Source organism: Rhinopithecus roxellana, chromosome 10 (genome assembly GCF_007565055.1).
Source record: "Rhinopithecus roxellana isolate Shanxi Qingling chromosome 10, ASM756505v1, whole genome shotgun sequence".
Classification (NCBI taxonomy): Eukaryota; Metazoa; Chordata; class Mammalia; order Primates; family Cercopithecidae; genus Rhinopithecus; species Rhinopithecus roxellana.
In genome coordinates, this window is record NC_044558.1 from 30071619 (window position 1) to 30088064 (window position 16446).

The 16446-nt window shown below is 33.8% G+C and overlaps 1 protein-coding gene across 1 annotated transcript in view; it reads left to right on the plus strand.

The window, feature by feature from the left end:
- The window catches only part of PTPRQ (protein tyrosine phosphatase receptor type Q), a 220149-nt gene extending 205363 nt beyond the window's left edge, over positions 1-14786 (plus strand). The window contains exons 40-45 of the mRNA XM_010383675.2: positions 3218-3352; positions 3550-3675; positions 4828-4976; positions 7701-7836; positions 13122-13245; positions 13506-14786. Of these exons, the coding sequence (XP_010381977.1) occupies positions 3218-3352; positions 3550-3675; positions 4828-4976; positions 7701-7836; positions 13122-13245; positions 13506-13543 (708 nt within the window). The 3' untranslated portion in view covers positions 13544-14786. The remainder of the gene's footprint in view (positions 1-3217; positions 3353-3549; positions 3676-4827; positions 4977-7700; positions 7837-13121; positions 13246-13505) is intronic.
- Positions 14787-16446: the final 1660 nt, after the last annotated feature.

Sequence of the window (16446 nt, forward strand, 5' to 3'; positions counted from 1 at the left end):
GAACATCTCTCAAAAGAAGACATACAAATGGCCAACAGGCACAGGAAAGAATGCTCAACGTCACTAATCATCAAGGAAATACAAATCAAAACCGCAATGAAATTCCATCTCTCCCCATTTAGAATGGTTATTATCAAAAAGTCAAAAAACAACAAATGCCAGCAAGAATGCAGAGAAAGTGGAATTACTATATACTATTATACACTATTTAGTTTTCCTCCGAAAACTAAAATACAACCATCATTATGACCCAGCAATCCCACTACTGGGTATATATCCAAAGGAAAGAAAATCAGTATGTCAAAGAGATATCTATGCTTATGCAATAACTGCTGCAGCACTATTCACAATAGCCAAGATAAAGTATCAACCTAAGTATTCATCAACAGATAAATGAATAAAGAAAATATGCTATATATACACAATGAAATACTATTTAGCTACGTAAAAGAATGAAATCCTGTCATTTGTGGCAACATGGATGAACTTGGAGAACATTATGATAATTCAAATAAGCCAGGAACAGAAAAATAAATACATGTTCCACTTATGCAGAGGCTGAAAAAATTGATCTCATGAAAGTAGAGAGTAGAATAGTGGTTAAAAGCTGGGAAGGGGAAGAGGCGAGAGTAAGAGATTGGTTAATGAATACAAAATTACTGCTAGATAGGAGAAATAAATTCTAGTGTCTATAGCTCTGTAGTGTGACTATAATAAACCACAATATATTGTATATTTTCAAATAGCTACAAGAGCAGATTTTGGATGTTCCCAACACAAAGAAATGATAAATGTTTAAGGAGATGGATATGCTTGTTACCCTGACTTGACTATTTACACATTGTATACATGTATCAAAATTGTCACACTGTATTCCACAAAAATGTACAATTATTGTATGTCAGAATAATAGGAAAATATGATTAAAAACTGCTCATCCTGGAGTCTTCCCCATCTTCCTTTGGAGTCATTATTAATTTCTGTGTTTCTCTCATACCTCATATCAAATCTATTAGCAAATTCGGTTGGTTTTGCCTTCAGAATGTATCCATATCTGATCACTTCTCACCATCTCCATTGATATCACCCATGCTACCAATATTTCTTGGCTGAATTGTTACAAGAACCCTCTAACTATTCTCCCTCCTTTCACCTTTTAAACTCCCATAGGTTGGTCTATGGAAGCCCACGTGAAACTGTTAAACTATACACTATGTTCAAAACCTTTCAGTGACGTTCTGTATCATTCAGAGTAAAAACCAAAGTCTTATAATTACCTTTTAGGACCTAAAGCACCACTTATCCTCCCTGCTTTTTCTGGTCATTATCTGTTACTCTTCCCCTTCATTTACTCTACACCAGGCACCTGCTGTTCTTAGAACATTCCTGACACCCCTCTCCTTTAAGGTGGTTGGACTTGATTTTCCTTCTACCCACAATTGTTTTCCCCCAAATCCTTCAGGCCTCACTTCCTTCCTTCTTCAAAACTTTCTTCACATATCACCAGTGATATGTGAAGTTTGGAGATGAGCTTGGAGAACATTACGGTAAGTGAAATAAGCCAGGAACAGAAAAATAAATATCGCATATTCTCATGAGGTATTTATTTTTTCTGAATAATCTATTTCTGAACAACTATTTTCTGAAAAGCCTATTTTCTGAAAACTTTCTCTCATAGCCCTTACCACTTTTATAAATTCTATGTAATTTGCATATTTAATATACATTAATAGACAGTGTCTATTTCTCCTAGTGATAAAATAAATGAGGGTAGGAATTTCAGTGTCTTTGGTCAGTGATGAAACCTCAGCTCCTAAAATAGTGCCTGGAACGTAATAGTCACTCACAAATATTGATTGAGTGGAGAATGTGCATATTTAAAAAAATCTGTAAAGAAATCAACCAAAATGTTAATGGTCCTTCACTCTGGATAGCGGTATTACAGGTGAATTCTACTTTCTATTACATATTTTTCTAAATTTTCAAAATATTCTACATTCAACATATATTATTTTTAATAAGAAAAGATCCCTTACATATGAACTACATATTTAGGTCTTTCGGCTGAGACTGGAAAGACAGAAATGCTGTAGTATACTGTGTATTTAAGAGACTCAAGATTTTCCACAAGCAAATGTGCCTGGCTTGCACTGCAATTTGGGAAAATCACCTAAAGTGCCTCCTCATTATTCTTTAAAGTAAGATAAACTTGCTGGATTACATTCTAGAGTCCCTGGAAAACTTAAATATATGTTATTTTTTGTGTGTTACTATTCTCTGACTACTGAGACAATTTCAATGTAAAAAAGTGAATTTTACCTTTTATTCCTCATTCCTCGAAGCATCTTCCTGTTTGAAATAGATGTCATTCCATTACTACTTTTTCACTTATACACTACCTTTCTTGAAAAGAAATCCACAGATACTGTTCACAATTATATAAACTCAAGTGTCATGCTTTTATGTTCCAGGTAAATAGACCAAGTTTCAGAGCAACTTGATAAATATCCGCAAGGATGTCATAACAGATTTAAGACAGATCTCATGTCCTATGAGTTTACTATATTAGTGAAATGAACCTTCATATTACCATGTATTTCTTGGGTCAGAATTCCAGACAGTAAATGCCACTAGACTAATGACTAATGCCACAGTTTAAGTAGATAAGTAATTTCTTAGAGGAAGAGTATACATATATCTGCACAACCAATAAATATATGGCAATAACATCATGGAGTGGGTTTAGAGAGCTGGTTCTGGGCTTAACCTGCCTTCGCAGTGTTGAGATCTTGGCAAGTTACTTCACCTTTCTAAGCCTCAATATCTTCATCTATAAAATGTGCATAATATTAGTACTAATTTCCAATGTTTTTATAAGAATATTGAATATAAGATGCTTAGCAAACTGCCTGCTATGAAGACTCAGACTTAAGACCTTTATTAAGTTATGTTATTATTGTAACTATTATTATTATGTAGTCCCTAATGTTTTATTCAAAAGTTAGATATAAATTTTGAGAACCATTTGTTGTGTAGTCTATCAGATTGTGAGGATAAATTTAGATGCTAGAAACTTTGAGTATTTAAGATTATCTAGTATTTATGATATTCTAAAATATTAGGTAATTTTACAACCAGCATTTGTTTCATTCTTTGAAAACTAAAACACTGTATCTATGAATACAGTGATGCAATGTTTCTCATTATATCCTTCTAGGGCTATTTATGTCCAAACGAATTTATTGCTACTCAAGGTCCACTACCAGGAACAGTTGGAGATTTTTGGAGAATGGTGTGGGAAACCAGAGCAAAAACATTAGTAATGCTAACACAGTGTTTTGAAAAAGGAAGGGTAAGTTATTTGAAAATGCTTTCACAAATGTTGTTTTACAATTGTGTTAACATATGTGTGACTATTTCACCTAATACTGTGAGTCATCAATAACCTGGCATCTATAAAGTAAATTTAACTTAGTCGTAATAACTGTGATATACATATATATCAATATAACAATGACTGTTATGACTGATGATTTTCTCTGAATGCAGATCAGATGCCATCAGTATTGGCCAGAGGACAACAAGCCAGTTACCGTCTTTGGAGATATAGTGATTACAAAGCTAATGGAGGATGTTCAAATAGATTGGACTATCAGGGATCTGAAAATTGAAAGGGTAAAAAAAGGGGGGGACAAGGGAACCTGGTATAAAATATGAAGGATCTAAATGCCTAAAATAAAATTGATTTCTAGAACTATCCCTTTCAAGGACACCTGTGTATTCAACAATGCTTTTGTACTGTCTTCTGAACAGAATTTTGAATCGATATCCAACTTTAGTATCAATGTCACAGTATTTGTTCCAGATCACTCTAGTTAAAGTCTGTATTAACCAATTAGCATCACATTCTTAGGTTGACAAGAGCAGAAAAAGGAGAGAAAATGCCGAGATTACCAGCTTTATTTTATTTAATGAAGAAACTGTAATATTTGATTTGAGACAGCAATTTCCCAAGTCACTCATCTCCTGAATCCTAATAATTTGATTTCCTTTCTTTTTTTTTTTTTTGACATGGAGTCTCACTCTGTCTCCCGGCTGGAGTGCAATGGTGCAATCTCGGCTCACTGCAAGGTCTGCCTCCTGGGTTCACGCCATTCTCCTGCCTCAGCCTCCCAAGTAGCTGGGACTACAGGCGCCTGCTACCATGCCTGGCTAATTTTTTGTATTTTTAGTAGAGACGACCTTGTTAGCCAAGATGGTCTCCATCTCCTGACCTCATGATCCATCCGCCTGGGCCTCCCAAAGTGCTGGAATTACAGGCATGAGCCACTGCGCCCTGCCAATAATTTGATTTTCTATTTAATCTGCAGCCAATATAGAAAAGGTAGTATGGGATCTCACTTTATCAGTTTATATAAATCCCTATACACACAGAATATGATATAAGGATCTTTATACTTTTCACGTAACAGACACTTAATACCTGTGTATGGAATAATTTGTGAAAAATGTTCATTTAAGTTTTGGGTCAAAATTGTTTCAATACCTGTTGTCCTGAGTGCGACAAAATAGCATGCTATGTTTGAATATTAATGTTCTATATTAACATTTATTTCCAAGCTTTCTTATTGTTTTCATTCATACTGAAAGGCAATTCTCTATTGTAACAGTAAAAATCTCTCTTATAGGAAATAATGAAAACATTTTGTTTCGTTTGGTAAATAGTCATTTTTAAAAGATCACCTTCAAAAACTGGAACAATTGCCTTCAGCCTTCATTGTGGAACTTAAATAGTTTTGTCATTCATTAATCCGTCCCTTTGTCTAGCATGGGGATTGCATGACTGTTCAACAGTGTAACTTTACTGCCTGGCCAGAGCATGGGGTTCCTGAGAATAGTGCCGCTCTAATTCACTTTGTGAAGCTGGTTCGAACAAGCAGAGCACATGACACCACACCTATGATTGTTCACTGCAGGTAAGAAAGCGATATTTTTAGAAACATCTATTAAACACCGGAAATGGCCTTTGAACCCATTGGTCTTTTTATTATTATAATTCCATTGGTTATTTTTTATGAAATGGTCATGTAAATTTCTTCCAGCTTGCCATCTTCAGAGGCATCACATTTAGAATTTCTGGACTCATTGGTATGATTTATGTTTTCTGACATGATAGAGCTAAATCAGTCTTGGCTTGAGTCTCTTTCGCACATAAAGTTTGGAGATTAGAGGAAAATGTAGCATGATTCTACTTAAATGAGATACTCAGAATAGGTAAATAAATAGGGACAGAAAGTAAAGTTGTGGTTACTAGTGAGGAGGGAGATGAAAAATTATCTAATATCTTCTATTTGGGATGATGAAAAGTTCTGGAAATATATAGTGTTGATATTTGCATAACATTGAGAATATACTTAATGCCACTGAATTGTACATGTAAAATGGGCAAATTGGTAGATTCTCTGTTATTCATCTTTCACCACAATAAAAATTTTTTTAAGTAAAAATAACTTTTAATATTTTTTAACAGGAGTGTACTATAATTAATGTGGTTAAATACTGTACGTAAAAAAAGAAATTCATTCAGTTTTTAAACTTTTATTTTAAAAACCTCAATATGTAGTTTAAATGATTATAAATTTTCTATACATTCCTGGATTTTTAAAATTATAAGACTAATACATAAATGCTTGCTCATTATAAAAATATATGAACAATGCTTGTATTTATAAAACATGAGAAGAAAAAGCAAAAGCCTCATTTTTACCTTCTCAATTTCAAATCCCTTCATATAGGTAAAAAGCTTAATATAATAGTATATACTAAAAACAGTATAACGATTTGCTTCTATGGTCAGTGATTGATTTTATGCTGGCATCATTGATGAGTAAAACCTTTGATGGACAGTAACTGCCTTCAGTTTCTCTGTATCATGCAAATACACTGCCATGGGCACTAAAAGAAAAGTACTTTCTCCTTTTTAGCCTCAAAAAGAGTAGAGTCTCCTCCTTTGTGATTTAAATATATAAGAGATAAGAAGAAGGTATATTCATATTGTTGACCATCTTTAAATATCATTTGAAAACCATCTACTAAATATTTATCTCTAACTCCAACTTCTCACCTTGACTTCAGACTTCTACATTTAGCTTCCAATTCAACTTGACAGCCTGAATGACTAAAAAGTTCTAGAAATTTGATGTGTACAAAACAGAACTCTTGACTCAATCTCCAAATTCACCCCTGCTCAGTTGTCCCTATCTTGGTAAAAAGCAAGTCCCTTCTGTTTGAGCCAGAAGCTCTGGAGTCATTCTTGATTCTGCTTCCTCTCACATTCCACATCTAACCCACCAGCAAATACTTTCATCCCTGGCTACCCCTCACTCATCACTGTATCACCTCCCTGGTCTCCCCTGATTTTTGAACATTCGAAAATGCTCCCACCTCAGGTCTGTTCTCATTTTGCTGCTTCTGGCTACCATGATCTTCTCCCAGATACCCACATGGTGTGCTCCCTAACCTTATGCGAGTTTCTTTTCAAATATTACATTAGCAGAGAAGGTTTCTCTGCTGACCCTATCCTACCCTATCACCCTCTATCTCTTTAACCTGATTCATCTTTTTTTCAGTATGGGACTTCTTACCACCAGGCACATTCTTTGTCTGTTTATTTATGTGTCGTTTTCCTCTAGACTATAAACTCTGTAAGTGCAGGGATTTTACATTGTCCACTGCTATGACCCAGGTGCCCAGAACAGTGTTTGACACTGTCCACTGCTATGACCCAGGTGCCCAGAACAGTGTTTGACACTCAAAATATATTTGACAGTTCAATTGCTGTGTGGCATGTATGTACACATGTTACTATAATCAGTTTTATGTTGTAGGTTCACAATTTCTTAGGTCAAATCATAAGAAATTGCCAATATTTGAACGTTTCTTACTACAGAACTACAAAAATGGCAGTTTCATGTGGTTCAAAGTAATATTTATAAGACTAGATGACCTTTCAAAAAAAGTTTTTAGATTAACTTCCTCTATTAACTATTTAATTTCTTAGGAATCTTGTCTTTCTGATAATAGGAATTTCTGATAATAGGAATTTCTGAATTGATCTTGTGAGGTTTATCAGTTAACAGTTTCTGTGGAGCATGTGCCTGTCTTTGAGTGTTCATATAAGTTTTTAAATGGAAATAGTTTTTCAATTTTACTATCTATAGGAGGCAAAATAAATTCTTGAGAAAGAAAGTGAAAAGGACAATTGCAAGACTATTTTTCAAAATGAAGCAAAGAAAATGCTATATGAGCTAAATATTTGACATTTGCAACGTTTAGCATTTCTGCTGATAACTGAATATTTGGTCAATACAGAGTCTCTGGTATTAAGAATTTTCAGTGATTTAAAAAAATCTCTATACTTCAACAACACCCCCTAAAATATTAAGAAATAAGAGATTAAGCTCCACTGATTAAAGAAAGAGAAACTCAAATATTTGATAGCATATTAATGATAATCATTTTGCCTTGTTTAAATAGTCTTGGTAACCATTAAAAATCCAAAGAAATTCCAAAGAAAACCTGCCTCCAAATAAGAGAAGAAACTGTTAGAATTTATTGCTATCATAGCTCATTATCTTTATCCCCATCAAAATGAACAACGCTTTGCTGAATAATTTTCATGTAATTTACTCTTCCTGTAGTGCTGGAGTTGGAAGAACTGGAGTTTTTATTGCTCTGGACCATTTAACACAACATATAAATGACCATGATTTTGTGGATATATATGGACTAGTAGCTGAACTGAGAAGTGAAAGAATGTGCATGGTGCAGAATCTGGTAAGATCTCTAAACCTGCACTGCATTCTAAAGTTCTAGAATTTGTGGCAGCAATCTGGATGGACATGGGCTTGAAGCTGTATTTGCATGGTGGACACCCTCTTTTCCCACATTATAAGCCTTTAGGGGAGGTCTTCGGGAGGGCAGCTGATGGAGTTTATAGGAGAACTAATGCCCACGTGCCATAGTCACCCTGCAGCATTGTTACTGATGGCTCATCTTAACTTGTTATACTGATAGGCATGTAGGAAATAACTTATAAAATTGATTTATCTTTATCGTTTAGCAATTCTGGGATCTCTGGAAATGAACTCAAATCAGTATCTTTTCAATATCATTATCTTTTGAAAAGTTATAACTGGGAAAACAGTTTAAAATATTGACTGTAATGAAGTTCTATAGATTTGACTTCTCCATATTTATCCCTATTGCATACCAGTACTAATAATGGTTATTGTAGCAGGCTATCAACTATTAACTGGGAGTTTTTTGTTTGTTGTTTTGGTTTGTAGGCAAAAATATTTACAAAATATATCCAATTTTTATTTTAAAAAATCACACAGTACTATGGTAATGAAGCTAAAAAGCCTCTATTGAGTGTCTGCTGGGTTCCAGGTGCTATACTAGACCACTCATATGTATTATCTTATTTAATCTTTATTAAATTAATTTCTTTATTTGTAAGGCAAGGCCAGTAAAACCAACCAACAGACTAAATATTACTGGCTCTGCTTTACAAACAGGGAAGCACATATTCCAAGAAGTTAAGTGATATTCCAAGATAATATTACCGAAAAGTGCCAGAGCCAAAATTCAAACCCTAGTCTGTATAACTACAATATACACAATATTCCTATCTGTAGCTTTGGATTGGAATTTGTATGCTACACAAATAGAGATTTTCTTGCAGTAAATACGCAGTCCTGCGGTAACAGTATTTTCCAGGTTACATTCTAGAAAACAGAAGTGGTATCAAAGTAGTTAAAGATTTCAGAAAAAGAGTTCTCTGTTAAAATAAGTATGAGAAAGAAATTAAACTGATTTTTAAACACATAAATGTTTAGGGCCTTAATGCTAATTTCACTGACAATTACGAAGACGGAGCTGTATGGACAACTTTTCCTAAACTTTGATTGTAGAACTCTTCAACCCTTTTTGATCCAAACCTGTAATACCATGTCATAGAAGATTAATCCTCCTTGGAAGATGCTGTTCTAGACTAGAGATATCCAAACTTTTTGGACAAATGTCCCTTTTAGGAAAGATGTTTGAGCTTCCACTCTAATACAGATGTATTTACCTTTAAATGTAGATTGTTTAATTATGTAAATTATAAACATAAATAAAATGAGAAATTGAAAAGCATGAGATAAATATTGAATAAGCAATATTTTCAAAACCTTGCTAATTGCTAAGGCTTCTTATTATCATTAGATATTTTCAATAAATAAAATATACACTTAGGACAAAGTATTTCTCTTTTGATAGTTGTTTTAAGTATATATTTTAAGTTTTTATGCTTTTTAAAAAAACTGGTCTGGCTTTTTGTCAGGTCTGATTACCTTGTTGTTATTTTTACCTCCTAGTATGGCTACAGGAGTATTCCAGGAGTATGATGAATGTGTCAGCCTTGCCAATTTTTTGACGTCCATTTGGGCTTGCATGATAAATATTATCTTTAATCCACAGTCTCTTTGTAGGAATCTTCCTTAGCTACTTCAATTCTGTGATAATTAGTTAGGTAAACTAGGTAAAATAATACATATACATTCCCTCATATACTGAGTTACCAAAAGAGTTAAATGTCACTCTTCCCGCGGGATACTTCATAAATGGAATATTATACATGACCAGGGCCAGCTTCATGGGTATGCAACATGGGTAGTTTCACAGGTCCTCACACTCAAAAGGGCCCTGAAATTGGTTTAATGTTTGCTGTCACTATTTTGAAAATCTTAAAATTACATTTTGAGACAGGAACTTTATATTTTGTAATGGAACTTCACATGTTGCATTCTCTCTAATCCAAGTTGGGCTAACAAATTAGGTAGCTCATCTTAAGGGGTCTTATGAAGGCTCTAATATCAATCCAACTATTATTCATTATTAAAATTCAATTTCCTTCTCTTTTTTAGTTAAAAATAAAGATAATTAGAAAGCTAACATTTTCCTCCCATGTCCCCAGGTATACACATACACGCTGGGATCGGTGCTCTCAATGAAATTAAGGGTTCGCTCTCTTGGGTAGGATAGAGGATGGAACTGATGGTTTCCTTCTAGAGTCTAGAGTCAATCTTCAAACAGTAAAAGTTGAAAAAACTTCTATGCTCTATAACTTTGTAGAAGTGAATTCTGTAAAGAGTGTGTTCAAGAATGTCTATTAATAATTTTAGCCAAGTTAGTACTCAAAATGTTATAAACTTCATACATTATTCTGTTTAACCAGCCATAACAAATTGTCACAGCTTGGGATGGGGATTTGAGAGTGGGGCGGGGATTCGAAAGGGAAGGTTTTTGAAGTCAGAGAATTAAATTCATAATACAGCTCTGCTAATTGTTGGCTCTGTGACTTTGTTTAGCCTCTCTGAACTATTTCTCTTTTGTAAAATAGTCCTGTTACACTTTTCACAAACTTATTATCAGTATTAAATAAGAGAAAGTTTGTAAATCACCAACATGGTGCCCAGCAGGCAGTAAATGTCCAGTAAGATTTTTCTGATTCTCTCCTCGCTGAAAATCAGGTACTCGGAAGCCCTCTTTGATCTGTCTTAGTTCCCAGAAGTTAGACTCTTCACTGTTTTTTCCCTGTGACGACAAACAGAAAAATGACCACACCTCACCTCCAATGCTTACAAACCAGCATTGCCTTGCACAAGAGCAGTTTATTTTCTTCTGCACTGCAGAGTGATTGCAGTTTCTATGAGGAATGTTCCTGTCTTAGCACATACTACAGCAGCAACTTCAGCAATATACTGCCACTAAAAGGCACTGAGGGGCATGGCCCTTACCCAGGAGAAAGCTTTGATTTCTTTCACTCAAAAAACAATGCACTGGGCACTGGGCGCGGTAGTTTATGCCTGTAATCCCAGCACTTTGGGAGGCCGAGGTGGGTGGATCACCAGAGGTCAGGAGTTGGAGACCAGCCTGACCAACATGGTGAAACCCTGTCTCCACTAAAAATACAAAATCAGCCAGGCGTGGTGGTGCGTGCCTGTAATCCCAGCTACTGTGGAGGCTGAGACAGGAGAACAGGAAAATCGCTTGAAACCGGGAGGCAGAGGTTGCAGTGAGCCAAGATTGTGTCATTGCACTCCAACCTGGGCAACAGAGCGACACTCTGTTGCAAACAACAACAAAACCAACAACAATACATTGTGGCCCCAGGAAATTTGAAAAGCCTTTCTGAGAGAACTCTCTGTAGTGAACTAATATCCTAAGATACTTTTAGTGCCTCAAGTAAATGGAAATTTACTGGTGTAAACTCGTATAGGGGAAGAAAAAAAAGTTAACATTTTGGGTGTCCAGTTTTTTGTGGGGCATTTTACATATGTTAAATTCTTTAAGTCTTACAATACAGGATTCATGACACACACTCCCACCCCCAGGAGAGGAAATTGTGCATCAGAAGAGTTTAATTCTTAAGGTAATATGGCTCTCTAGGGCAGAAACGGGGATTAAACTTTTTTCACAATAGTATGCTGCTTTCTTGGCAGTAACACATAATGGCAGAGGGACCTTGGAACCTGTAGGACTGTCTCACAGAGCTCAGCCTGCTCTGCTGGCAAAGTTTACACCTATCATTCTTTCCAGTGGAGAAGATGAAATCAGGACAGTCAGAAGTTTCACATATCAAATGTGACTTCAAATTCAAATGTGTTTTTTAATACTAGAACTCATAAATTTAAATGATTTCCAGAAAGATTATACTGTGTCAACATATTTCTGCCAATAATGTAATTCATTGTTTCATGTATGTTTGAAAACACACTCTTGGAATTACCTTGAGAAGTAACTTACTAGCAATTTCAACAGAAATGTTATTGCTTTATAACAACACTTCATTTCTTACCAAAATTGAATTCTATAAACTTGATCATCCACCTCATTTACAAAACTTGACACCTAATGACATTTGAATTTTCTTTAAATTACATCTGTCCTTAAATGGTAAAGATTGCCTAGCTGTGAAAATTAAATGAGACTAAGTCAACAAACACTTATTATGCAACTACTATGTGCCAGACACTATTATAGGTAATCGGAATATAGCGGTGAATATGACAGAGTTCTGCTCCCATAAAACTGACGTTCCAGTAATGAGATGTTCACGGAAACATTTTGTAATCCATAAAGAAATAGATATTCCTAATAACGATTAACAATTTATGAAGACAATTTCAATAGAGGAGTTCCAAAAGGGTTTGAAGTATAGTAGCAATAGATATTAATATAACCTGTGAGGCCGATCACTTTTGAGAATGTTCTATTTAAATCATTGTCAATTTGATTATATGTCTTAAACATTTGGTGATACGCCTTTAAACTCAGATATGTTTGTTAGGTACAAATGAGGGTGATTTTTTTTTTAGCTTTAACTACTTTTGGTAAAGTCTAAGCTCAGAGATGCTAGTAGGTTATTGAATTATATTGAAAACATTTAAAGGATCCAAATGGTACTGAATTTAGCCCAAACATTCCAATGCAATGTTAGGAGTCCTTGTCCACTACCTGGATGTTTGGGTATTTCAATGACCCATTGCCTTGTATTTACAAAGCAGGACCAAATACTTGACCTTAAGTAGGCCACATATCCAGGTGACTAACAGATTTGTTAAACATATTTTAAATGCGCTGATGGTATATTGATATACTCACTCACAGATTTCAAAAGTTAATTTAGCATTTATATTCCAAAAGTCATTCTAACAAGAAAACTGTAAGATAATTTACTCAATTAGATCTAATAGGAAGAAGGAAACTCATAAACAAATTTAAGCAATACAATTTTCTACTTCTTATAATCACAGTAACAAAGAATATATTAACACTTGGTGTTTAGTGACAAGTGTCAGAAAAAAACTTGAAGCTTCAAGAGACCACAGGAATTTAGAAAGCCTCATATTTGAAATGGTAGAAAATCATATATATACCATGATAAGTTCTGTGTCTATAACTTAGCTATTTATTTGATGAATTCAGTACTGCTTTTAGCTTTAACAATATAACTCTCTTTATAAAACTCTTCATCAATCTATTTGTTTAACCACTCTGTCTTTGGTGTTTAGGCACAGTATATCTTTTTACACCAGTGCATTCTGGATCTCTTATCGAATAAGGGAAGTAATCAGCCCATCTGTTTTGTTAACTATTCAGCACTTCAGAAGATGGACTCTTTGGATGCTATGGAAGGTAAACAGAAACAACAATATGTACCCAACTTACTAGTTTACCACCTACAGTAGGAACATAAATTTCAGAATAACCGTATGTTAAAAATGTTTAAGAAGCTAGATTAGTGCACAGATCAGTTTTTTTTTCTTTAACTTTTCTCTAATGCAAATTGGGCTAATAATACCCTTTCCATCTACATTATATTTTTATCATGAAACGTTTAAATTTTGAACTGTTAACTTCAATACTCTCTTGTAACATGTCACTTTCTGTTATAGGTGATGTTGAGCTTGAATGGGAAGAAACCACTATGTAAATATTCAGACCAAAGGATACAATTGGAAGAGATTTTTAATCACAGGGGCCAAAGTTACCCCCTCATTCTTCTGAATTGAAATGTGCAAACTTAAAGAAATATCTATGCTTCCCTCACTGTGCCTTTCTAAATGGACTGAACATTTTAGGACTAGTTCTAGAAAATAGCTAATACAGAATAATTATTTGTTTTGTACAGAATAAATATGTATTTTAAATGCTTAAGAAAAGACATCCCATATGTTTCTGAAGTCCTGCATATTTTGGAATAAGCCAAATAGAAAATTATTATTATATTAGCATTAATGTTTCATTGTGAAATTTCCCTATGTATTGGATTTAATTTTGAACAAAAGTTGTAAATGTTGATTCAGTAGTGTTGTTTTGGCTTACACGGTGTTGACGTTTCTTGTGGATAATTTCCAGGACTGTCATAATGATCTGTACTTCCATGTACACCCCTGTTTTGAATCCTCTGTTTTATGAGTGCTGAGATATCATCTCATGATCCCGAACAGCTGAACAGTAACCCCCTGACACTGCAGGGATTACTTAGCCTTTATACAACACACAGTAGCTCTTCAGGGACAGTTAGGGCTATTTAATTTGCATTGTGATCTTCAGTTTGAGAACCTAAAAAGAAAAATTAAAAGTACAACACATGAAGTTATCGAGTACTATTCTAGCCAACACACATTTGTAAACTTTCATATACAAGTTTTACCGCTGTATTGTATATTCAAATATATAGTTAAATGTATCAGTGTATTTGCCCATTAGATATAGTCAACCTAATATTAACAATTCTGAAGTGTTTCTTCAGCAAAAATGTATCAAAAGAGTAATAAAAACACTATGTGTGCTTCAAGCTTGTAAACCAATGACGTGCTGCTGTGGTGCCAACAGAGACTTCCAAATGTATTATGTTAAATGGCTGTCATTTCATTTCCCAAGGTTGATTTTGAGCGGTATACTTGGTGGAACTGAAAACAAAGAAATTAACCATGTGTAGCAAATTCGAGGTTTCTTTAAAGAAAATATTTCAGCCTCCATCTTACTAAATAGTGACAATGTGGTAAGTTTTGAATTATATGAAGTTATTTTGTAACAGATTTCAATGAAGAGTAATACAAATAAATAGTATTAATTATTCTCATCTATGATAAGAATGATATCTTATGCTTATTTCCACTGGAATATTCATATAAGAAATGTTATGGCCAATAAAATTGAATTTTGATGAATTATCTTGCAGCATAATTTCAGAAGTTCCTATGTAAATAAAAGTTTGATTTTGTATATCCTATTAAGACGTAATAATTATACTAAATCTCATATACAATATCTAAAATAAAGATATACATACAAGTATGATATGACATAATTTATGTAATATAAATAATTAAGATAAAATTATTTCTTAAGACATCCATAAGTAATTTTAATGTGGGATTCACTACCCAAGAAATTAAAGCCCTTAGTCTCGCAGTCTCTAGAAAAATGTAAAATTTACTTCCTTTTTTTTCAGAACAAGGAAGTACAAATAAATACAATCCACTACTGTTCCAGCCAATAAGTTTATAGAAAGTTAGCAAAAAACAATAAAAAATGATGAGAACTCTCAAAGATTCAAGTTGAGATTATACATTCTTTAGTTTCCTTTATGTCAGTTATTGAAAATATACAGCAAGCCGGTATGGGGTTTTGTATTCATTAAAGACAGTAACATAAAAGGTTACTTTTTAGTGTATCAAATGATTTTAAAACATAGTCCAATCTACAGGCCAGTCCACTTTCTATTACATCTGCATAAATCAGATATGTAGAAGATAGAGTTTGACCCATGTATATATGCATATGTGTATGCATAAAACACAATTTGAATATTAAGTCTCCTCTAACCATTCTTATCAAACTTTATGTTTATATGAAGTACCTGCTGATTATGTTAAAATGCAGATTCTGCTTCAGTAAAAACAGAATAGTCCTGAGAGTCATTTCTAGCAAGTACTTGAGTTATAATATCGCTGCCTAATTTCAGGATGTATGTTGAATAATATATGAATCTCTAAAAGATATTAGTCAGGATCAGAACAATTTTAGATCTACCTAGGATTACTTAAAACATGTTTTTAAAAGATTTGGCTTCATTATAAAAATATTGTAACAAAGCATTTATAAAATATGCATAGCTAGCTATATCAAGACACTAAAATTAAGTTGAAATCCAGACATTAATGATACCTAAATTTTCTTTTAATAATATTGTGAAAGGGCCAATTTACAACCAAGTTTCAATAGGTGGCTACTAAGTGCTAATTAATATAATGAAGAACATCTGTAACATTTTTAGATCCGATTTGTCAAAATACATTGAAGCACATGTACAATAAATGAGCAACATGTGTTTCATATGAACCAAATGAAACTGGAGCCTCTTAGAATGGTTTGCCAGAGACAAGAGCAGCTGTGGGTATCACCTCTACTTTCATTCTGCTTTAAAATGCGTCGTTTTCTTCTTTCAGTTTATAGGTGAAATGTATAATAAGTCTTTTGCAGAAAAACGAATTAAACCTTGACCTCTTCATAAAGGAGATGGTGATTCATTCCACATATTGTAGCAAACACTAGATTTTAAAATGAAATTTAAGTTCAGCAAAGTCTTCTATAAATCAAGCCGCTATTCTGATAATCATATCCATTTTCATTAGCCAACTTTTAGAAAACTCAGCCAAAAATTTTAAGAAACTTGGGGCACAATGATTTGAAATTCTCAACTGAATTATATTTAAAAGTAAAAATATGAAAAAAGTTTATAAAGCATAATCTTGGCAAAACAGCTTGTCTTCTTAGGACACGTAATATTCCATGGTAAATGACTCTATAAATATGGATAGAGTTTCC